This window comes from Phyllobates terribilis, unplaced genomic scaffold (assembly GCF_046119375.1).
Source record: "Phyllobates terribilis strain yellow unplaced genomic scaffold, ASM4611937v1 Scaffold_5__5_contigs__length_657084704, whole genome shotgun sequence".
Taxonomy (NCBI): domain Eukaryota; kingdom Metazoa; phylum Chordata; class Amphibia; order Anura; family Dendrobatidae; genus Phyllobates; species Phyllobates terribilis.
This window is the reverse complement of record NW_027362765.1, coordinates 327,673,364-327,698,748: the sequence shown is the minus strand read 5'-3', so window position 1 is coordinate 327,698,748 and position 25,385 is coordinate 327,673,364. Positions and strand designations below refer to the sequence as shown.

Here is a 25,385-nt window from a genome sequence, read left to right as displayed (position 1 = left end):
CCTTTGATAGAGCAGAGCGGAAAAGAAGTGACTACTCTGCCGATGTGACATCACAGACTTACTGCTCCAGTCTTTGCTGTGTGCACTGAGGCTCCACACAGCAGACACTATGTCGTGATGTTGTAGCGTGGTGTGGGGTGGTAGCCGTGGGCGAGGTACTCGACTCTTACACCCTGGCATGCTACATGAAAATGGAGGTCCTGGCTGGGTGTGTGGATTTTGACAATTGTGACGCTACACCCTTGTACGCCACATGATGCCAGTGACTTTGGCTGGCCAGGACCAGATGTTGAACAGTTCAATGAGGGAAACCACCACTCAAAAATAAACACAGTCTTTTACTAAACAGGCACTTGGTGGGAACTATGTACAATAGATAGCGAGTGCATAATTTCACTAATGTTTCTTTCTCAATACGGAGCATCTTCACACACAGTCTCTTTATCTCTTCAAGTTTACTAGTTCCTGCCTCAAGTTTCTTTGTCTTCACCACCACCGAGCACACTACTACAGTCCAGTTGGTGAGAGTCCTATTCGCAACCCGCGATTCTGCATCCTCTTCCCTTTTAAGGGAACCAGTTTGCCAATACGGACAGTACTTAGCTTCTCAGTTTGCTGACGCCTTGGAACTCCCGCCCGGGGCACTCTCTTCGTTTTACGTTCCTTGTTCCATCCTGGCCCATTACCTATAAACTTGGGGCCATACTGCTAGGCGTTCTGTCACAGGACCTGTCTCAGAGCATCACTCTGTCCTTCTGTCACTTTTCCTTTCTCTGCTCAAGATCACACTATCCACTGCCTCGGTCTCAACTCACTTTGGGGACACTCAACTCATGCGACTCTGCTGACTATTCAGAACAGAGGTCTGCTCTAGTTGCAAGCTAGGCCCTGTCTGACTCACTACCAGAAAGTCCTCTCTGATCTTGCTACAAAACCCCTCTCTCTCTGGGCTCATCCCAACTCTTAACTCTATCTATACTTATTCTCTACCTGTTGCTGTACAGATGACAACACCAACGCTAATAATGTATAATACAATACACATTATACATCACAACAGTAATCGTGTCTTCAAGGGGGAACATGGGCAGTATGTCTATCGCCACACAATGTCATTGCATCTGCTGTCTCAGTTGCACACTCTGAATGCTAGAAGGAGGAGACAGATAATCCCCCTCCACAATTGTACCCACCACTACCTGTATCCTGAGGATGTAGATAGTGGTGACATACATCACAACAGTAATCGTGTCTTCAAGGGGGAACATGGGCAGTATGTCTATCGCCACACAATGTCATTGCATCTGCTGTCTCAGTTGCACACTCTGAATGCTAGAAGGAGGAGACAGATAATCCCCCCCTCCACAATTGTACCCACCACTACCTGTATCCTGAGGATGTAGATAGTGGTGATATCGGGATGGAGGTGGGTGGTCATATGGTACGGCCCCTGGGCCAGAGTTTTCAGCCCTTCCACTGTCTTGGTCTGGGGGCTGAACTGGAACTGCCAGAGAGCCCAGATGTGGCATAATAAGCCAAGTAAAAACTTTTGTAATAGTGCTCCCTATCTTTTATTTAGGTATATATTAGAGGTAAAAGTTTTTTAGGAGGAAGTTATGAGATAAAAACTGATAAATGAAAAAATGACCATGTTTCTTTCTAGATACAGCAGCTGTGGCAGTGATGGCACTTACTTGTGTGCTCGATATGGAAGATGTGCCTGTAGATATCTACACAATGGTGAATAGCACTCTTGGAGCTCTATTGGACTTGATCTTGGATTCTCAGAATGATGGGCTTATTGGCAATATATACAGCACTGGGCTGGCTGGACAGGTATTGATATCCACTCACTACTCAAAGTTGTTTTGTCCTGACGGATAAAAAGAATTTGAAGTATCCTTCAAGAACTCCAGCTATTAGCAGAATTTTCCACAGTGTAATTTTCAAAGGACTTCATTATTAGTATATACTAAATGTCCACCTTATCACATTTTCACAGTCAATATTAAGGGGAACTTGATAGTCATTCCTGCTGCCCAAGCCAGAGAGACTTGTCTCTTACACTAATTGTCCAGCTTTAAAATGATGTTTCTTCTAAAACGCCGCAGTGTTGCAGAGTACAACAGACATGACTGCAATAAGAAGCTGGTCTTTGATTTATGCTGTCTCTTTTTTGGGCAGCATGAATCAGCTGTCAGGTTTCCTTTATAACTGTTGATAACTCCATTGTTTTGACACTAATCTCAAAATCCCTTGCATAGAAATATGAGGACATTTGCTCAGACCGAGATTACACAACCCAGTTTTAACTAGAAGGATGCTGAAGTGAAATACTGCAAATTTATTAAGAGATGCACTCCTTTTAATAAACGTATTGCATCTTTTGACAGTCCATATGGCACAAAGACATTTATGCAATCAAAGTACTGGTGTCAATTTTGGTTACAATTTTAGGCATATATCATAGTAAATTAATCAGGGCATGGCAGGCTCAACCCCTCATAGAATCCCAACCCATATTTTTAGCCAAGGGGCTGAGAAAATATTGCAAAAGGTTACTCAAATGCACAAAAATACGTGATTTTTTCATTGCCACAACCAAATCTTTATATATTCCCCTCCTAGATTCTAATTATAACGTTTTTCTTGCAGCCACCATAAGGCCATTGTTTATTACTGAGCTTAAAGGGAACATGTCACTAGATTCATGCTGCCTAAACCATAGGCAGTATGAATCAGAGCCTGGCTGTACGTAAAATATCATAACTAGAAGATCTGATTGGCATTTCCGCACACCGCTCCAAGTGAATGGCAGGTCATAATAATGTGTAAAGGCCAAGAGACTAGTCAATCAACTGAAGCGGTGCAGGGAAAATGACTAGTCTCATCTCATTATATTTAGTGTTGAGCCACCCCCGTAGTGTTCGAGTTCGGTTCGGTTCGTCGAACACCCGTGTGTTCACCGAACTGTTCGTCGAACACCTTCGAACACCGTTAAAACCAATGGCAGGCAAACAAAAACACATAGAAACACATAGAAAACACCTTCAAAGGTGTCCAAAAGCTGACAAACTGCTCAGAAGACACAACAAACACATGGAAAAGTGACAAGTACATATAGTCATGAGAAAAGAAAAGAGGTGGAGGAGTAAAAGGAGGGGGAGACACAGATATAGGCATGTCATGCCCTTCTAAAATCCAAAAAGTGAGAAGCCGACACGTTCAGTCCGCTCCTGCCCGTGCCACCTCCGTGTCGCCGGGTTTGTGCCAGAGCCGCGGTGAACCCTGACGGCCAGCCCCCCTCTCCCAATACTGGTGCCTGTCCGCTGGTGGGTCGAGTGAGCCCCCCTGTGGTGGAGGCAGCTCTAAGCTTTTTAATTTAAATTGTCTCTCTAATTTGAATGAACACACTTTAAATCCATTTACAAGGATCTATTGGAGGGCAAGTCTCATGCCAGCAGCCGCGTAATTCCAGCTCCAGTAGCGTCCACTAAAGCTGCTGCAGTTAAAAAGCTTTTATAAGGATCGAGCTCGGCTGTCCACCGCAAGGCATCCTACTGCCAGTCCCAGCCCCTATGCCTTGGGGTGCCTCCTGATGCTCTTCACTGAGTATCCCGTGGTCCCGAAGCATTTCCTTTGAAAAAATTAAGTGTCCAAACTACAGGTGGTGTAGCTTGCTTAACAGCCGGGATAATCCGCTGACTAGCAGACACTGCTACTAGGCACAAAGTATTTCCTGGGCTAGATGCAGTTAAAAATTTGTAATTAGATTCTCTCGTTGGATGCTGAGAAAGCATTCCATAGAGTCTCCTGGCACGCCATATATGATTCTCTTAAAAAGCTTGGGGTAGGGGTCTAGGGGACCCTTTTATAGCCAAAATCACGGCCCTGTATCGCAATACGTCACCTAGGCTGAAGATAAATGGAACTGTAGCACCCTGAGGGCTCGGTTGCTACAGAGGTATTGCACCTCACCCAGAGGTGTGATATCTCACTCTCAGGTAAGGATGGAGTGTGGATCAGGACCCGACACCTGCATGCATTACACCACATTGCCGTGGGGCAGGGCGACCAATATGCCCCTGAGATGGGCACGACAGTCCCTGTCCCTGGCTGGAGTGGGGGGAGGGAACACTGAGGAAGGGGAACCCTGTAGTGCAGAAGCAGGGAGGAAGCAGTTCCTGGGTGCATTGAGAAGGGAGTATAAAAGGTGGGCACCATCTTAGTTCAGTGCAGAGAAGTCTGACCAGAAGTGGCAGGGAGCAGGGGCTCTGCATGAGCTCTGCTCCGGAGGCGGGCCTAGTAACAGAGGCCCAGGCCTGGAAGAGGGAGAAGGAAGGAAGAGGAGCGGAGAAGGCTCCAGGAACGAGGAACGAAGGGATCCCAGGGGTGCGGACGGGCGAGTCGCCACCGCACGCCCGAATCCACCTGCATGGAGGGGTCAGGCCAAAGGGGGAGACCGGTCCCCAAAACTAGTGGAGGCAGGAAACGACCCTCAGCTAGAAACCGGAGGCTGTGACATTTTATGTGGCGCAGCCCCTCGCTACACCCGCTAGGAGGGCAGCACATAGGGTCAGGGAAACTGGCGCCAAGTTTACCAAGAGGAGGCCCGAGGCAGCCGGACAGAAGGGTTGGTAAGAAAGGCCAGACAAAGGACACACAAAGGGGGTCCTGTGAAGCGCTCCAAAGTTATCTGGGAGTTGTCTGAGCCCCTCACCTGGTGAGCACAGTACGACGTGGGCAGCCGTTACCTGCAGACGTGGTCTGGATAATAAGAACTGTGAGTAAAGGCCCTGGACTGCATCACTGACTCCGTGTCGTTACTGCTGCTGCCCTGCACCATCACCCCCATCCTCCGCATACACTGCCCTGAGGCTATACTCCTCCCGTGGGGAGTTATGCTATGCTCTGCTGCACCCACAACACCAGCCTCAGCGGTCTGCCCTGCAGCGGCGGTTCACTCTGACCGCAATCCACGGGTGGCGTAGTCGGACATTTAAACATCAAAACCACATAAATAGTTCCGCCACTGGTTTGACCACCCTGAGCCACGGAACCGGGTCGCCGCCACGAAGACTACAACCACCAGCATCCACCAAAAAGGGTCCGGCTCCGGGTGTCCCAAGGCCCAGGGGGTGCATCAGAACATTTTCATCACCTTTCACAATCACCAATGGGACAAGGCAGGGATGTCCTCTGTCCCCTCTCTTATACATCCTAGTGACGGAGCACCTGCTCTCATCAATTCGCCATAGCCCCAATATTAGGTGGATTGAGGTGGGAGGCACCGAGTACAAGTGCTCTCTATTTGCTGATGATGTACTAGTATATATCACTCAATCACATATATCCATCCATGCTGTTATGGCTGAAATAGATCACTTTGTTACATGGTCAAATTTTAAAATCAATGCAGCGAAGTCTTAGGCCCTCGATGTCTCCCTCCCCAAATCCATATAGGATTCCATCCAGTCCAATTTTCCCTTTGCCTGGCCCTCACAGGGTATCAAATACTTAGGAATTCCTATTCATAGAGACCTCTCCCATCTATGTTATCTTAATTTTGGGCCCTTTATTGAACAACTCCATACAGACCATGGTTGGCAAGTTAGACCTGTAAGATTCACTACGTGAACCACTGGTGTTTTGTGGAAAAGCACATGTACACTGTGTTCCAAATTATTATGCAAAAAGTGTTTAGGAGTGATAAGGGAAGAATTTGTTTGTTTGTCAGTTAAACTCATTGATGGTGATGTGTGTCAGGGCTCTTTATATCACTGTAAGCAATTGCAGACACCTGTGCTAATTAGTTTGGCAGGTGTGTCCAATGAAAGGCAAGACTACTTAAGAAGGCTGTCTCACATTATTAAGCAGCCTACATTTTCTGCCAAAATGGGAAAGAAAAAGGATGTGTCGGCTGCTGAGAAGCAGCAAATTGTGGAGTGTTTAGGTCAAGGCATGACTACAATCAACATTGTGCGATGATCAGGATGAAGTGTCTTGGCAATCAAGAAGTATGTAGCTGATTCACAGTACACACGTGTGCGTGCTGATAAGGGCAAATTGAGGACTCTTTCCTACAGGCAATTACGTCAGGTTAAAAGAGCAGGGGCAAAAAAGCCTTGTCATAGCAGCAGACAAGTTTTTGAAGCTGCTGGTGCCTCCAACGTCCCCCGAATAACAAGATGCAGGGTCCTTCAGAGGTTTGCAGCTGTGCATATGCCATCCTGTCGACCTCCTCTATCCACTTCACACAAGCAGAAATGGCTCCAGTGGGCCAAACATTACATGAAGACTGATTTCAAAACTGTTTTGTTCACGGATGAGTGCCGTGCAGCGCTCGATGGTCCAGATGGATGGAGTGGAGGATGGCTGGTTGATGGACACCCCACGCAAACACGGCTACATCGCCAACAAGGAGGAGGTGGAGTAATGTTTTGGGCTGGAATCATGGGGAGAGAGATTGTCGGCCCCTTTAGGATCCCTGAAGGCGCTAAAGATGAACTCCATAATGTATGTGGATTTTCTCAAACAGCACTTCCTGCCATGGTTCAAGAAGAAGAACCATGTATTTCACAGCAAGATCATTTTTTTGCATGATAATGCACCATCTCATGCTGCACATAAAACATCTGCATCTCTGGCTGATATGGGCATAAAAGGGGACAAACTTATGGTGTGACCCCCATGCTCCCCTGACCTTTACCCCATTCAGAACCTCTGGAGCATCATCAAAAGGAGTGTCTATGATGGCGAGAGGCAGTTCACATCTAAGCAACAGCTCTGGGAGGGTATTCTGTCCTCATGCAAAACAATTGAAGCAGAAACCATCCAAAACCTGACAAATTCAATGGACGAGAGAGTTCAGAAGCTCCTTTCGAACAAGGGGTCCTATGTGAAAATGTAACATCACCTAGAATAAAGTTTTGAGTTGAAAACTGTTTGATTTCAGTTTCTAATAACCTGCTAATGCTTATAATTTCAAAAATGACCATTTTTTTGGTCTTTATTAAAATGAAAAGGTTGATCGAAAAGTTTGGGGGATCTAAGAGTGTGGCAAACCAGTAGTCATGATTACTTCGAATTCTGACAATATGAGGGTCATGTTGCAGGTAGTGCAGCAAGAAGGCACTTATGTGTCTTGCGCATCTCGGAGCCCCAAAATTATTTTCCGGGCTAGATGCAGCTAAAAATTATTTTTAATTTTAAATCTGGTGGAGCTTAGTATAGATGGCCTAATAGGATCAGTGCTGCACACTGCTACAAAGCCCAAATTATTTTCCAGTCAAGATACAGATAAACATGATTAGTAATTTGAAAGCTTAAAACGGTTGGTAGGGTGATTTTAACCAATCATCAAGCTTTTACTCTCCCCAGGATGACACAGGGGTAGAAAAGTCGTTTCGGATCCATGATTTGTTCATCTTTATGAACGTGAGTCTGTCTACATTATCAGTGGAGAGCCGCGTGCGCTTATCTGTCAGCACACCACCAGCAGCACTGAACACACGTTCAGACAGAACGCTGGCTGCGGGGCATGACAAGATCTCCAAGGCGTAAGTGGCTAGCTCCGGCCATTTATCCAGATTGGAAGCCCAAAAAGAGCAAGGGTCCAGTGACACAGTCATGGCTTCAATGTTTACTTGGAGATACTCCTGTACCATCGTCTCTAGGCGTTGACTATGTGTCAGACTTCTTGTCTCCTGTGGCCTTGCAAAGGATGGGCTAAAAAAGTGGTGAAATGATTCCGCAAAATTGATGTTACCAGCAGATACTGTGGTTCTGATACGGTTTGAGTGCTGAACACTTGACGGTCCCAAGGTTGGCAAGTTGGAACTGTGAGATTCACTACGTGCACCACTGGTGTTTTGTGGAAAAGCACATGTAAGATTCTGCAACAGTCTCTGCTGATACTCCTGCATGCGTGCATCCCTTTCTATGGCAGGAATAATTTCTGCAAATTTACTTTTGTACCGGGGATCTAACAGTGTGGCAACCCAGTAGTCAGGATTATTTCTAATTCTCACAATTCGAGGGTCATGTTGCAGGTAGTGCAGCAAGAAGGCACTCATGTGTGTTGCGCATCCAGGAGCACCAAGTCCCTGTTGTGTTGGTGGCGAGGTAACAATCATGCTTCCTTCCTCTGTCCTCTCCCCCCAACCTCGCACAACAGAAATGTGATCAAGGTCTCCCTCATCTGATGAATCTTCCATCAGTTCGTCCTCCACTTCTTCCTGGGCTCCTGCACCTTCCTCACTAGTTTGGCTGCTACCATGCGCCCTGGTAAAACCATCTCCCCCACCCTCACATGCCTGCCGCCTTGGTGCTGCCGACCATCTGGACCTTGCAGATGTTAGCCCTTCCGCATACAACTCCTCCTCCTCTTCTTCCTCCACCTCCTCTTGTGCCACCACCTGACTCCGAATTCTGTTTAACATGTGCTCCAGCATGTAAATCACCGGAATAGTCATGCTGATAATGGCATCGTCAGCACTAAACATCTTCGTCGCCATTTCAAAACTGTGCAGAAGGGTGCATAGGTCCCTGATCTGAGACCACTCCTCCAGCGTGATTTGCCCCACCTCCGGATCTCGTTGGCCCAGGCTATACGTCAGAACGTATTGCACCAGGGCTTGTCGGTGCTGCCACAGTCGGTGCAACATGTGCAGAGTTGAATTCCACCGGGTAGGCACATCGCATTTTAGCCGGTGAAGTGGCAGGCCCAACGACTTCTGTAGAGATGTAAGTCACTGAGCTGCGGGATGCGAACGGCTGAAGTGAGCACACAGCGACCGTGCCCTCTGCAGAAGGCCATCTAGTCTGGGATAGTGGGCTAAAAATTGCTGGACAACCAGGTTCAACACGTGAGCCATACAAGGCACGTGTGTGACATTGCCCCGGCGAAGGGCCGCACCCAGGTTTGCAGCATTGTCGCACACGGCCTTCCCTGGTTTCAGGTCCAGTGGAGACAACCATTCATGAAATTGGTTCTCCAGAGCTGACCACAACTCCTCAGCTGTGTGACTCACATTTCCCAGACATTTCAAAGTAAAAACCGCCTGATGACGTTGAGCCCTACTGCCAGCATAGTAAGGAGGTGTGCAGGATCCCTTCTGCGCAGTTTGAAAGCTTGTGGCATGACCAGACAGGCTTTGGGTGCAGGTGGAAGACCGAGAGGAGGTTGAGGAGGCCGAAGCAGTGGAGGAACTTTGACATAAAGAGGATTGACGCACAACTCGTGGGGACGGCAAGACTTGGACAGCAGCCCCTTGTCCTGCTGTCACCATAGTTACCCAGTGCCCAGTCAGCGACATGTAACGCCCCTGTCCATGCCTACTCGTCCAAGTGTCTGTGGTGAAATGCACCCTGTCACACACAGAGTTTCTCAAAGAAGCGGTGATGTTGGGTGCGAAATGCTGGTGGAGCGCAGGCACACCTTTCTTTGAGAAGTAGTGCCGACTGGGCATCTGGTACTGGGGCACTGCGACGGACATAAGGTCTCGAAAATCCTCTGTGTCCACCAGGCGGAAAGGCAGCATTTCTGTAGCTAAGAGCTTGCAGATGGTGAAATTCAACCTCTTAGCTTTCTCATGGCTACGAGGAAATGGTCTTTTACTTGTCCACATCTGAGGGACCGAGGGCTGGCTATTGTGCTTAGACGGGGTTGATAAGGATGTCCCCGGCAAACTGCCGGTCTGTGAGGAAGATGCAGGCGGACATGTTAGGTTGCCTTGATCCAAAGGTGGTGCTATCGATGTCGGACAGCGCTCAACACCAGCTGGTGTTACCACCTCCAAAGAAAATGATGACCTGCCAATCACGCTGGCTGTTGCGGGTAAAGAGGTGGCAGGTCTGCGCCCCAAAACAGGTGTGACTGCTGTCCCCCCAGTCACAGAGGATGAAGAGGCCGCGGATGCACAAGATATGGCAGACGGTGGTTGGCCCGGCCAGCTAGGCCGCATTGTAGCACACTGAGCTTCCCACTGCAACTTATGCTTCATGTCCATGTGCCGGTTCATGCATGAAGTACTCAAACTATGTATTTTTTGGCCTCTACTTAGCTTTTGCTGACAAATGTTACAGGTAACACGAGTTGGGTCATCTTTATCGATCTGAAAAAATGCCCAGGCTATGCAAGGCTTAGCACCCATGCGACCTGAAGAGCCACCACGACTTGTGGTGAGAGGCAGAGTTGTGTTTGAGGATGCAGTTGTTGCCGTGCTTCCAGTACTACGTCTCTGTCCAGGAAGGCGCAACCTGACCTCGTCGTCACTAGCATCTTCCTCCACCTCCTCTGCTGACCTCATCTCTTGGCTGACTGTGGGTTGACAGTAAGTGGGATCTCCAACCTCATCATCATCACCCTGTGCGTTATCACACCCGTCGTCCTCAGAGCCAACCTGTTCCTGCCCTGACAAAAAACTAAAGTTGTCGCTCCAATCAGGTATTTGAGTCTCATCATCGTCTTCCTCATTGTCTCCACCAACAGGAGTTACAGTTTGGGAATGAGGGTCTACATTATGGTCAGAACCTTCTGCGTCTGGTCCTGGATCCGATTCATAAAGATTCTGGGCATCAGTGCAGATCATTTCCTCGTCTGGATTCACAGAAGCGCTGGAGTCGACCTCTGATTCCCAGGCTATAGTATGAGTAAACAGCTCTGCAGACTCAACCATCTGTTCTACCTCATACTCAGACGGGCAGCTGGAGATTTGGGAGCTGTGAGGAAGCAAGTGCGATTTGGGTGACACCTTTGAGGACTGGAGTATTTGTGATGTTGAAGTTGATGTGGAGGAGAGCCCACTTAAGGGAGCACTTGATATCTGTTGAAGCACCTGCTGTTTTTGTGCCTCATCTGGACTTTGTAGCGATTGGCGTGGCCGTAAGAAAGGGATCTTATCACATTGTCCGCTAAAAGAAGTAGACATTTTAGTTTGGCTGGAAGATGGTCTTTCTTCTGCAGATGTTACTGTTGCTTTAACACCTATCCCACGGACACAACCTTTTTTCCCCTTCCCGACACGCCTATTCCCCTTTCCACCATCAGCAGGCCTTTTTCCACTCATTTTGGTGGTTAACTAATTCACAACTCTGGAGTTGTTTGCACAAAAAAACAATGGAAGGGAACCGAGCAGAGCTGAGTGGCCAAACTGTGGTATTAGGCCAAAACTATTGGCTGGGTTAGATGCAGAAAAAAATTATATTCAATTTGCAACCTGATGGAGGTCAGTATAGATGGACTAATAGAGAAAGTCCCACACACAGCTAGAAGCCCAAATATTTTTTCAGAGGTAGATGCAGAAAAAAAATATATTCAGTTTGCAACCTGATGGAGGTCAGTATAGATGGACTAATAGAGAAAGTCCCACACACTGCTAGAAGGCCAAATATTTTTTCAGAGCTAGATGCAGACAAAAAATTATTTTTAATTTGCAACCTGATGGAGGTCAGTATAGATGGACTAATAGAGAAAGTCCCACACACTGCTAGAAGGCCAAATATTTTTTCAGAGCTAGATGCAGACAAAAAATTATTTTTAATTTGCAACCTGATGGAGGTCAGTATAGATGGACTAATAGAGAAAGTCCCACACACTGCTAGAAGGCCAAATATTTTTTCAGAGCTGGATGCAGATAAAAATTATTTTTAATTTGCAACCTGATGGAGGTCAGTATAGAAGGACTAATAGAGAAAGTCCCACACACTGCTAGAAGGCCAAATATTTTTTCAGAGCTAGATGCAGAAAAAAATTATATTCAGTTTGCAACCTGATGGAGGTCAGTATAGATGGACTAATAGAACAAGTCCCACACACAGCTAGAAGCCCAAATATTTTTTCAGAGGTAGATGCAGATAAAAATTATTTTTAATTTGCAACCTGATGGAGGTCAGTATAGATGGACTAATAGAGAAAGTCCCACACACTGCTAGAAGGCCAAATATTTTTTCAGAGCTAGATGCAGACAAAAAATTATTTTCAGTTTGCAACCTGATGGAGGTCAGTATAGATGGACTAATAGAAGAAGTCCCACACACAGCTAGAAGCCCAAATATTTTTTCAGAGGTAGATGCAGAAAAAAATTATATTCAGTTTGCAACCTGATGGAGGTCTGTATAGATGGATTAATAGAACAAGTCCCACACACAGCTAGAAGCCCAATATTTTTTCAGAGGTAGATGCAGAAAAAAAATATATTCAGTTTGCAACCTGATGGAGGTCAGTATAGATGGACTAATAGAGAAAGTCCCACACACTGCTAGAAGGCCAAATATTTTTTCAGAGCTAGATGCAGACAAAAAATTATTTTTAATTTGCAACCTGATGGAGGTCAGTATAGATGGACTAATAGAGAAAGTCCCACACACTGCTAGAAGACCAAATATTTTTTCAGAGCTGGATGCAGATAAAAATTATTTTTAATTTGCAACCTGATGGAGGTCAGTATAGATGGACTAATAGAGAAAGTCCCACACACTGCTAGAAGGCCAAATATTTTTTCAGAGCTAGATGCAGAAAAAAATTATATTCAGTTTGCAACCTGATGGAGGTCAGTATAGATGGACTAATAGAACAAGTCCCACACACAGCTAGAAGACCAAATATTTTTTCAGAGGTAGATGCAGATGAAAATTATTTTTAGTTTGCAACCTGATGGAGGTCAGTATAGATGGACTAATAGAGAAAGTCCCACACACTGCTAGAAGGCCAAATATTTTTTCAGAGCTAGATGCAGACAAAAAATTATTTTCAGTTTGCAACCTGATGGAGGTCAGTATAGATGGACTAATAGAACAAGTCCCACACATAGCTAGAAGCCCAAATATTTTTTCAGAGCTAGATGCAGAAAAAAATTATATTCAGTTTGCAACCTGATGGAGGTCTGTATAGATGGATTAATAGAACAAGTCCCACACACAGCTAGAAGCCCAATATTTTTTCAGAGGTAGATGCAGAAAAAAGATATATTCAGTTTGCAACTTGATGGAGGTCAGTATAGATGGACTAATAGAGAAAGTCCCACACACTGCTAGAAGGCCAAATATTTTTTCAGAGCTAGATGCAGACAAAAAATTATTTTTAATTTGCAACCTGATGGAGGTCAGTATAGATGGACTAATAGAGAAAGTCCCACACACTGCTAGAAGTCCAAATATTTTTTCAGAGCTGGATGCAGATAAAAATTATTTTTAATTTGCAACCTGATGGAGGTCAGTATAGATGGACTAATAGAGAAAGTCCCACACACTGCTAGAAGGCCAAATATTTTTTCAGAGCTGGATGCAGATAAAAATTATTTTTAATTTGCAACCTGATGGAGGTCAGTATAGATGGACTAATAGAGAAAGTCCCACACACTGCTAGAAGGCCAAATATTTTTTCAGAGCTAGATGCAGAAAAAAATTATATTCAACTTGTAACCTGATGGAGGTCAGTATAGATGGACTAATAGAACAAGTCCCACACACTGCTAGAAGCCCAAATATTTTTTCAGAGGTAGATGCAGATGAAAATTATTTTTAATTTGCAACCTGATGGAGGTCAGTATAGATGGACTAATAGAGAAAGTCCCACACACTGCTAGAAGGCCAAATATTTTTTCAGAGCTAGATGCAGATAAAAATTATTTTTAATTTGCAACCTGATGGAGGTCAGTATAGATGGACTAATAGAGAAAGTCCCACACAGCTATAAGGCCAAATATTTTTTCAGAGCTAGATGCAGAAAAAAATTATATTCAACTTGTAACCTGATGGAGGTCAGTATAGATGGACTAATAGAACAAGTCCCACACACTGCTAGAAGCCCAAATATTTTTTCAGAGGTAGATGCAGATGAAAATTATTTTTAATTTGCAACCTGATGGAGGTCAGTATAGATGGACTAATAGAGAAAGTCCCACACACTGCTAGAAGGCCAAATATTTTTTCAGAGCTAGATGCAGATAAAAATTATTTTGAATTTGCAACCTGATGGAGGTCTGTATAGATGGACTAATAGAACAAGTCCCACACACTGCTAGAAGGCCAAATATTTTTTCAGAGCTAGATGCAGACAAAAAATTATTTTCAGTTTGCAACCTGATGGAGGTCTGTATAGATGGATTAATAGAACAAGTCCCACACACAGCTAGAAGCCCAATATTTTTTTCAGAGGCAGATGCAGAAAAAAAATATATTCAGTTTGCAACCTGATGGAGGTCAGTATAGATGGACTAATAGAATGATGCTATGCCCAAAAGATTTTACTTCACTAGGTGCAGTAAAAAAATTGGTATTCTATACACAGGTGTTATATCTTGCAACACAGATAGGCTACTCCACTGACTAACACACTCTGCAATAGGCCAAAAAGGATTAGATTTGCTAGATTCAGCCAAATGCTGTGAAAAAAACTTGCACAGCACTGGCACAGACCTGCCTGGCAAAAACTGATAGGAACTGATGTAACCTAGTCCTGAAAAGGACTGCAATTACAATTAGTCTTTACTCCCACAACCTATCTATTTAAGAGCACAGACCTGCCTGATAAAAGTCGTAGGAAATGCTGTAACCTAGTCCTTAAAAGGAGTGCAATCACAACTATTCCCTACTCCCAAGCTATCTGTATATTTGTGCGAAAATTGGCTTGAAATTAACAAGGTATAGCGCACACAGCAACAGCGGTGCCGTCTAACACGCAGCTGCAGCAGTGAGAAAATGGTGGCGACGGGGAAAATGGCTGGGTCTTTTAGGGCAAGGACATGTGACATACACTGCCAATGACACATGCCCTTGCTTGTGTGAAAAAAAGCACTTCGCTCCGTGTGTGCGCTGCTGATAGGCTGACAGATTGCACCTCCCCACTGCAAATGCGGGAAAGAGAAAAAAAAATGGAGATCTTCATTGTTCCTGCAGAGATCCATCCCCTGCCCCTCCCCCCACCCCGCTGTACACTCAAACTGCGTATTAACATTAATTTTCATCATTACTGAGAAAAAATCCAGTTATGATTTTGGTGCACGAACAGTTATCGAACATAACCTCGAACAGCCGAATTTTTCTCAAATCGTTCGTGTTCGCCGAACGGCTCGAACACCGCCCAAAACAGCTCGAATTTGAGATTGGCGAACAGTTCGAGTAGAACAACGCTCATCTCTAATTATATTTTAACCGAAACGCTGCGTCTCTGAGAAAAATATACCTTGCTGCAATCATGCAGCCAGGCTCTGATTCATGCTGGCCATGGGCTTGACAGCTTTAATCTAATGGCAGGTTCCCTTTAATAAATAGTATGAACTCAACCCATAAGACTCCCTCTAGCAGCAACTATGGTCAGTCACAGTTTTACTATATACGCCTATAGCTATGCAGGGCATATAGGGCTCTGCATTGGAAAAACTCCAAACCATATAGCTTTATGTTAAAAATTTAATCTGCACAGATCATTTCATCTATTTAGATCAAACTCCAAATTGAAGTGGTGTTCAGAATATTCACTTATAAATGATTTGACAATACCTAATGTAGTAAAATCTTAAAAGGGAGTCTGTCAGTTTCAAAATCGGTGTTAAACTAAGCACAGGTCCTTTTAGATGTCCTTGAAATAAGAGGAACCATACCTTTAGTCTAAAAATTAGCTGCATGGTTGTAGAAAATGAAAATTCATTATAATAATATGTAAATGTGATGCTTAGAGCCATGTTATCCAGAGCACCTTTTATTCCACAGTTTATCCAGCTACTAGGAGTGGCGATGGCTCCTGATGCTGTTGGTGGAAGGGTGCTCTGGAATGTGTGGTCTTGCCGTGGTGCTTTGCCCACCTTATTTCCATGTGAACATAAAGAATGTCTTCTCCAATATTATACAGTGGATTTTTGCCCTTTAGTGCTAGGTCCCCTATTAGGTCATGTGCATACTTTGATACTGATTTCAGAGCTGGCTCCCTTTAAAGAGGACCTTTCACCAAATTTTTCATTTTGAACTGGACACATGCTATAATAGGTGCTGCGGAGCCGAATAAAACTTTGTTTGTTTTTTTCATTTTTAATTTCACCTCTCCGAAAGGCAACACTTTGGAGAAAAAAAGAACACACCCCACAATAGTTTAGAACAGATTCAGTGTGAAAGTCTGCTCTTCTCACTGCAAAGTGTTGGCATGTGCTGAAGCACAGCAAACTAATTTACAGCTTTAGCTCTCATCTCTGCAGCACTGCCCCTCCCCCACACTGACTGCCAGAGTTGAGTTTCATTATAAACACTTCTAGTAGCTCTGCTCTCATAGTGCTGCCAGCAGGCATCCACCCTGCCCCTCCCCCCACACTGACTGCTGGGAATGAGAGCTGAAAGCTGTTAGTTAATCACAATCAGCTCTACTCCAGCACATGTCATCATTCTGCAGTAAGGATAGCAGATTATTGGTCAATGCTATTGTGGGTGCATGTTCTTTTTTCTCCAGGGTGTTGCTGCCTGTTTATGATTTGTCAGCATTAGAAAGAGGAAGAAGTACAAGGCCTCAGTGAAATCTCTCTGGTAATGCACAATACATTTGATTGCTAATATCTCTGCAATGGAATGGCAAAATGAAATGTTTTATTTTGCTCTGTGTGTCTGGTTCAACATAAAACATTTGCGGAAATGTCCTCTTTAATGAAACAGGTTTTATTACGTCTTAATTATTTAGGGGATTTGAATAATTCCATACTATTGGTGATATTGGTGATGTTCTTTTATAAAGTAGTCATACAATTTGGATATAAAAGACCCCTCATCTACTACCTTCCCCTAAAATGTATATGTACAATTAAAATTGGTATCACTGGAGAGTATGCCATTAGTGGGGGATTTAGTCCCACATTTGGTCTTGAGACAAGTAATTCCAATATGGATTAAAATATGTCATTTCAAACATTTTTTACTTGGAAAATTGAAAAAGCCATGAATATATTAATAAATATATCAATAATATTTTCAATATTTTATTTCATATTCTTATTTGTGGTTGAATTCATATGTAAGAAATACATGGATTACTACCATAAAGTCGTATTTTTAATGATAACTGAATTTTCCTAACCTTTCTGCTTTCTAGGCCTTAACAGTTGCAAAATCTTTCTATGCTCCAGAACGCTGGAACTGTTCCCAAACATTAAAGAAAATGATAGCTCTTATACCAGAGAAGAAATTCTCCTTGCCAATTGCGGCTGCTCAGCTTTTACCGTTCATATGGGGTAAAAGTTATGTTTCTGTCAAAAAAATCGTGTGCCCATGCGATGAAGGTGAGTGAATTTCTTAAAAAAATATAGTAAGGATGACTTCAGGTGGTCACAATATGGCCACATCGTGGAGTCCTCATCTTCCCCCAGGCTTCCAAATTTATAACACTATAAAGAACACTGTGGTGACCTACAATTGAGTCTCTGGGTGCTGCAGCTATAATATGGACTACATTTAGTAAGATATCATTATGTCAGGGTGAAATACCAATATTTATATTGTTAAAAAAAATTGAAAACAATATACACTGCTCAAAAAAATAAAGGGAACGCTTAAACAACACAATGTAACTCCAAGTCAACAACACTTCTGTGAAATCTACCTGTCCAGTTATGAAACAACACTGATTGTGAATCAATTTCTCCTGCTGTTGTGCAAATGGAACAGACAACTGGTAGAAATGATCGGCAATTAGCAAGATACCCCCTATAAAGGAGCGGTTCTGCAGGTGGTGACCACAGACCATTTCTCTGTTCTCATCCTTTTTGGCTGTTGTTTTGGTCACTTTTTCATTTTGCCATTGCTCTCACCCCTAGAGGTACAGTAGCATGATGCGGTGTCTAAAGTACAACCCACAGAAGTTGCTCAGGTAGTGCAGTTCATCCAGGATGGCACATCAGTGCAAGCTGTGGCAAGAAGGGTAGCTGTTTCTATCAGCACAGTGCCCAGAGCATGGAGCAGATACCAGGAGATGTGGAGGGAGCCATAGGAGGGAAACAACCCAGCAGCAGGACCGTTACCTCCGCCTTTGTGCAAGGAGGAGCAGAAGGAGCACTGCCAGAGCCCTGCAAAATGACCTCCAGCAGGCCACAAATGTTCATATGTCTGCACAAACGGTTAGAAACCGACTCCATGAGGTTGGTATGAGAGCCCGACGTCCACAGATGGGGGTTGTGCTCACAGCCCAACACCGTGCAGGACGCTTGGCATTTGCCACAGAGCACCAGGATTGGCAAAGTCGCCACTGGCGCCCTGTGCTCTTCACAGATGAAAGCAGGTTCACATTGAGCACATGTGACAGACGTGACAAACTCTGGAGACGCCGTGCAGAGCGATCTGCTGCCTGCAACATCCTTGAGCTTGACCGGTTTTGCAGGGGGTCAGTAATGGTGTGGGTGATATTTCTTTGGAGGGCTGCACAGCCCAACATATGCTCGCCAGAGGTAGCCTGACTGCCATTAGGTACCGAGATGAGATCCTCAGACCCCTTGTGAGACCATATGCTGGTGCGGTTGGCCCTGGGTTCCTCCTAATGCAGGACAATGCCAGACCTCATGTGGCTGGAGTATGTCAGCAGTTCCTGCAAGATGAAGGCATTGAAGCTATGGATTGGCCCGCCCGTTCCCCAGACCTGAATCCGATTGAGCACATCTGGGACATCATGTCTTGCTCCATCCACCAACGTCACGTTGCACCACAGACTGTCCAGGAGTTGGTGGATGCTTTAGTCCAGGTCTGGGTGGAGATCCCGCAGGAGACCATCTGCAACCTCATCAGGAGCATGCCCAGGCATTGTAGGGAGGTCATACAGGCACGTGGAGGCCACACACAATACTGAGCCTCATTTTGACTTGTTTTTTTAAGGATATTACATCAAAGTTGGATCAGCCTGTAGTGTGTTTTTCCACTTTAATTTTGGGGGTGACTCCAAACCCAGGCCTCCATTGGTTAATAAATTTGATTTCCATTGATGATTTTTGTGTGATTTTGTTGTCAGCACATTCAACTTTGTACAGAACAAAGTATTCAATGAGAATATTTCATTCATTCAGATCTAGGATGTGTTATTTGAGTGTTCCCTTTATTTTTTTGAGCAGTGTATAATTTCCTTTACACTTCATAAATACTTGCTGAGCCAGCATGATTAATGGAGAAGAAATATAGAAATGTATGGTAATACTTAAACCTGTTGTCACCTAACTTAATAGGCTGTGACTTCTTCACAAAGGGCTACAAGCTGGATCAGATGGCTCACTGTAATATATTGCTAATATATAATTAAACGGCTTGTAAAGATTTGTGTGACCAGTTTCGAAGTATTCTTAAACCTTAGCATATTAGGAGATATGGGATTTAGTGACAAAGCTCCATCTCTCGGGGCTGGTACCAGTGAAGTGGCCTCTAACCATCTCATTATGTCCATTAGTTCTGGAGCGAGTATTGGCAGGTTACCTGTGTAATGTTCAGTGCTAACAGAGCTTGCAGGAGCATTACAGCTCAAGGTTATGTAAAAGGAAACTGTGGTAAATATATGAGCCAATCCTTGCTGTACACAAGAGGACTACACAATATGCAGCATGGATTCCATCCAAAAAAATCTGTTTCTAGCTATGTCTATTGCTTACTTAATGGGAAGTATAAGATTAGATATAATAGAACATGGGGATGAAGGACATTAACCCTTTAAATGGCATCAAAGTACCACATGCGTCATGGTAGTGACGCGCCCCCTGGGCCGTGGGGTACTCGGTGCCGGGCCGGTCGTTGCTAGGGGAGATGTCACAGTGGCGGTGACCCGGTCCGTGACCCAGGGGGATCAATAAAAGGGGTTTTAAAGGAAAGGATTATAGTTTTTATGAAATGTTCGTGACGCCACCTGTGGTATGCGCCTAAAGGGAGCCGCCGCTGCGGAGTAGGTCCTCTGGAGCTGTTGTTAATGCAGCAGAGTTGGTTCAGCTCTCCACAGATAGAGCTTAGCCCCAGGGCAGAGTAATGGGGATCTTATAGATGAGGCAGATGTTGCTGTGCAGTGTAGTGCAGGTGATGGCGCAGATAATAATTCCAGGACACAGTGGGGTGCAGTCTTCAAGGTTTACTCACAGTTGTCAGACTCCAGGTCACCAGTACCAGGGTAACCTCCCACGTCGTCCTGCGTACACCAAGGAAGGGGTTCAGCAATCTCTCAAGTAACTCAGGAGTACTTAAACGGGACCCCGTTCTATGTGCCTTCCTCGGTCGTCTTCCTGCGCTGGCTCTCACCCTCCTGCCCTGCGCCTCACAATCAGTGTCCCAAGCCCGTAGCTTCGGATCTTGTCGGGTGACCTGCAGTCCCCTGGACCCTCTGTGGCCACCTTTTCGGCGATGTAATTGTGGTGGTTGGCAGCTGCACCTTGCAAGTACAGCAGCCTCCGGTTTCTAGCTGGGCCTTGTAGTTCTCCACTAGTTTAGGGGCCGGTCCCCTCTGCAGCCTGATCCCTCCACGTCCATGTAGATTCTGGCGCACGGGTGGCGTCCGCACTTCCCGTGCCCCTGGGATCCCTTCTGTTCCTCCTGGAGCCTTCCCTGCTCCCGTCTTCTCTCTCTCTCTCCTGAGCAGAGCTCTTTCTGAGCTCCCACTCCAGCTCTCTCTCCTCACTCTGCACTCCTGCTCCCAGCACTGGAGTAGGAGACTGGCCTTTTCTAGAACCTTATGCCTTCTTTTTATACTCCTTTCTGACGGTGCTCCCCTAAACTCCTTCCTCCACCCACACCCACTACATGGTTCCCCCTCTCTAGGTCCCCCCCACTTTCAACCAGGGACAGGGCTCAGCATAAGCCAGTGCATCTTGCCCTGCCTGCTGGTCTGGAATGGTGTAGTGTTGGATGCCGGTGGGTGGGTCCCGGCCAGTACTCCCTCCTTACCTGAGAGTGGGGCACCACACCTCTGGGTGAGATGCAGCGCCTCTATGGTGACTGAACCCACAGGGGCACCACAGTAGCACTGCAATTGAGGTCACTAATGCATATATTACATCATGATGATCTTTCCTTTATTATCATCCTAAAATCAGGCTACTGATTTTAATTTTATTTAGACTGATTTATGGTCATAAATATGGCTATTTTATATTCTTAAATATGATTATTTCCTTGGGACATCCATTTGCCTTGACTTTACCATCTACACCATTGTCATCAGATTGCCCTGCTATGTATCACAGACAAACCACGTCAGGTTATGCTGCGGTGGGTTCAAGTTAAAGTTATCACTGCATCTATTGAGCAACAACACCCTTCCCTATCTTGTGGGATGAGATATTTCTCAACTTCTTACCTAATCATTTTGTCAAACGGCAGTGCTGATTTCTCTTGCCTTGTGGTACTCCTCTGTGATGTATGGTACCATGGGTTGATAAACATCTCTGACTAAGAGCCATTGAAAGGGTAACCTTTAATGGTTTCTGTTACAGAAATATATTGCATGAAATATGTGATCAGTGAAGTGTTTATGAAATGGGAATCACAGTTTTGACAACCACTCTTTAAATCAGGCTTCCAACAACTGGTGGGTGCTGTAAGTCAAACAGTCAAAGTCTGGAATCTGTGTGTGTTTATATGTACAGTATGTATATATAAAGGTGCTTCTCACAAAATTAGAATATCATCAAAAAGTTAATTTATTTCAGTTCTTCAATACAAAAAGTGAAACTCATATATTATATTGAGTCATTGCAAACATAGTGATCTATTTAAAGTGTTTATTTCTGTTAATGTTAATGATTATGGCTTACAGCCAATGAAAACACAAAAGTCATTATCTCATTAAATTAGAATACTTTATAACACCAGCTTGAAAAATGATTTTAAAATCCGAAATGTTGCCCTACTGAAATGTATGTTCAGTAAATGCACTCAATACTTGGTCGGGGCTCCTTTTGCATCAATTACTGCATCAATGCAGCGTGGCATGGAGGCGATTAGCCTGTGGCACTGCTGAGGTGTTATGGAAGCCCAGGTTGCTTTGATAGCAGCCTTCAGCTCGTCTGCATTGTTGGGTCTGGTGTCTCTCATCTTCCTCTTGACAATACCCCATAGATTCTCTATGGGGTTAAGGTCAGGCGAGTTTGCTGGCCAATCAAGCACAGCGATACTATTGTTTTTAAACCAGGTATTGGTACTTTTGACAGTGTGGACAGGTGCCAAGTCCTGCTGGAGAATGACATTTCCACCTCCAAAAAGCTTGTCGGCAGAGGGAAGCATGAAGTGCTCTAAAATTTCCTGGTAGACAGCTGCGCTAACTTTGGTCTTGATAAAACACAGTGGACCTACACCAGCAGATGACATGGCTCCCCAAACCATCACTGATTGTGGGAACTTCACACTAGACCTCAAGCAGCTTGGATTGTGTGCCTCTCCACTCTTCCTCCAGACTCTGGGACCTTGATTTCCAAATTAAATGCAAAATTTACTTTCATCTGAAAACAACACCTTAGACCACTGAGCAACAGTCCAGGTCTTTTTCTCCTTTGCCCAGGTAAGACGCTTCTGGTGTTGTCTATTGGTCATGAGTAGCTTGACACAAGGAATGCGGCACTTGTAGCTCATGTCCTGGATACGTCTGTGTGTGGTGACTCTTGAAGCCATGACTCCAGCAGCAGTCCACTCCTTGTGAATCTCCCCCAAATTTCTAGACCCTTAGATCAGGAATAGGACAGACATTTGTAGGACATTTCATAACTTATTCAAATTCTTAGGAAAAATATTCCACACAAACTGCAATGAACTACTATACCCAATTTATTATATATTTTAGGAGTAGGAGTCGGTCCATTTTATACCGACTCCAACTCCCACTCCACCAAAATGGGCTCCAGCTCTGACTCCACGACTCCGACTCCACAGCCCTACCTACTGTGTAGCATAGATCAGATCTGAATGTGATTACAAACACTTCCAGATCTCCTTTCATGACAGTATCAATATAGGGGGAAGGAGCAGAGTTGACAGGGCTGTGAAAGGAGAGCTGCAGTTGTAGAAGTGTTTGTATTCGCATATAGATCAGCTCTGCTTTACTCCCCACACTAACTGCCATGAGTGATTGTGATCACGCTCAGCTCTGCTATACTCTACAGAGTAGCTGCAGAGATCAGGGCTGAAAGCAGGGCTGTCTATCGTTAAATATCAGAGGAGAAAGCATGTTCTTCTGACCTTTTTTTGGGGTGGGAAGGGGGGGTTATTCTTTTTTTCCCATATATAACACTTCTTGTCATAATTGGTCAATCTCATGCCATGGATGAACACACCTCTGGATACAAATTTCCAGTAACACCCAGTTGAACTATAACAAATATATCCACATTTTTACAAGCTAACATCTCTGCAACAGAGAGGAGAAATTAAAAAGAAAAACTATGTTTTCCTCAGCCCTGCAGGTACTATTCCATGATGTGGCCAGTCTAAGATGCTCAAAGTTGTGAAAGGTCCCCTTTATTGGTGACAACTACCTACTGGAATGCATTGTATAACATTTTGAGGGGAAGGAAAATGGTATATGTTTGTATTTCAGGGCTTGGCCACATATTTCTAGTGATGTTTATGATACATCATAGAATGACACATTACGTAATTGCATATGTACACATTTTTGCAATAGTTGGACAAAGGTCTATTCCTGTTCTAGCATGATTGTGTCTCTGTACATAAATTGAGGTTCTTAAACACATTTTATGAAAGACCCAGCTCATTTCTCTGCCATTTAAAAGTTGTAAATTTTGTGCAAACCTTAGTTGAACAAAAATTTGGACTTTTTGCTAGTTATGAGCGGGCACTAAAATGCTGAACTCAGGTCAAGCAAATTGGAATGCTCGAGTGCTTGGTCCGAATAACGAGCCCAAAGTAAGTCTATGGGAAACTCAAGCATTTTTCCGGCGGCCCCCCCACCACCACCCCGGCGGTCTGCGGAGAGCCTAAAAATTGCCCAAATCGATGGGAACAGTGCTCAAATTACATCGAAAGAGCATGGGGAAGACCCCTGAAAGCATCTCTGACTCCCAGGTCACTGCTGTCAAAAATTTTGTCAGAGGTATTACGCCACTTTTACGGACTCACAATAAAACATACAAAAACGAAACCAATATGGATTTTCCTGGGAAAAATGTTAAGGAACATCCTTTCCAGAGTAATGACTTGTATATAAGGGAAAATAAATATACAAACACAAAAATGCTCCTTCACACTTTGGGCTATGTTCAAACGTAGCGTTTTTGATGCGTTTTTGCATTGCTTTCAAAGGTGAAAAATACATTCACCGGGAAATGTCATTTTAACATTTTATTACCTTATCTGGCCATGTGGTGTGAGAGACATGATCAGACACATCCTGTTTCATTTATGAAGGAGGGACTGCGAAAGTCATAAGCACTATTTTTATAGGGCCATCAGGCGCCCCTTACTATTCTTAAAGGGTCAGCAGTCGGCTATGCTTTGTTGTTCCCATTATTAAAGAGTGGGTCTCATATGCTGTTATTGGGTATGCAGTGACTGCAAGGGCTGCCAAAAATTTGGACACACCCCAATACCCCTTTGAAGAGAAATAGAGGAGGGCCTCAGTAAAAAAAATGTTCCCATTATAAAGGAGTGGGTCTCCTATAGTGGTAATGGCCATGCAGTGACTGCAAGGGCTAACAAAATTTGGGAAAAACCCCAATAGAAATTAAAAGACACATAGAGGTGGGCCTCAGTAACAACATGTTCTCATTAGAAAGGAGTGGGTCTGCTATACAGTTATAGGGTATGCAGTGAGTCCAACAGATGGCAAAATTTAAGAAAAACCCCAATACCAATTTAAAGACACATAGAGCTGGGCCTCAGTAACAACATGTTCCCATTACAGTAGAAAGAAGCGGGTCTGCTATTCAGTTATAGGGTATTCAGTGAGTCCATCTGCTGCCAAAATTAAGGAAAAACACCAATACCAATTTAAAGACTACTGTTGAGCGAGCATGCTCGACACTGCTCGGTACTTGCCCGAGCATCACGCTACTCTGGATGTTCGGCGAGCACCGAGCATTTCCGGGTTACTCGGGCGGGAGCTCGGGTCTCCGCCCTGCATGTTTGGCGCTCTTTACAGAGCCAATGAACATGCAAGGATTGCCAGCCAGTCACTGTAATGTCACAGCCATGTTGTTTGTGGGCATTACAGTGATTGGCTGGCTGCACAGCGTCACCTCGAGTATTTAAAACCGGGAGCCGCCATCTTGGACACAGTCGCTCCGGATTAGACAGTGTAGGGACAGTGCTGCTGAGCTAGGGAGAGATTTATCCTGCGAAATAGTTAGTGTAGGGTCTGTAAAGGCTACCAGATCAAACAAACAGTCCTTCTCAGGACTAATATCCATCCCAGATATCAGGCAGGCAGGCAGGCTGTATAG

General features: G+C 44.6%; 1 protein-coding gene across 1 annotated transcript in view; it reads left to right on the top strand.

Annotated features, from left to right (window-relative positions):
* The window catches only part of LOC141273146 (cobalamin binding intrinsic factor-like), a 146,948-nt gene that overhangs the window by 77,900 nt on the left and 43,663 nt on the right, over positions 1 to 25,385 (top strand). Inside the window, exons 5-6 of the mRNA XM_073684590.1 lie at positions 1,664 to 1,836; positions 17,072 to 17,258. Coding sequence (XP_073540691.1) covers positions 1,664 to 1,836; positions 17,072 to 17,258 — 360 coding nt within the window. The remainder of the gene's footprint in view (positions 1 to 1,663; positions 1,837 to 17,071; positions 17,259 to 25,385) is intronic.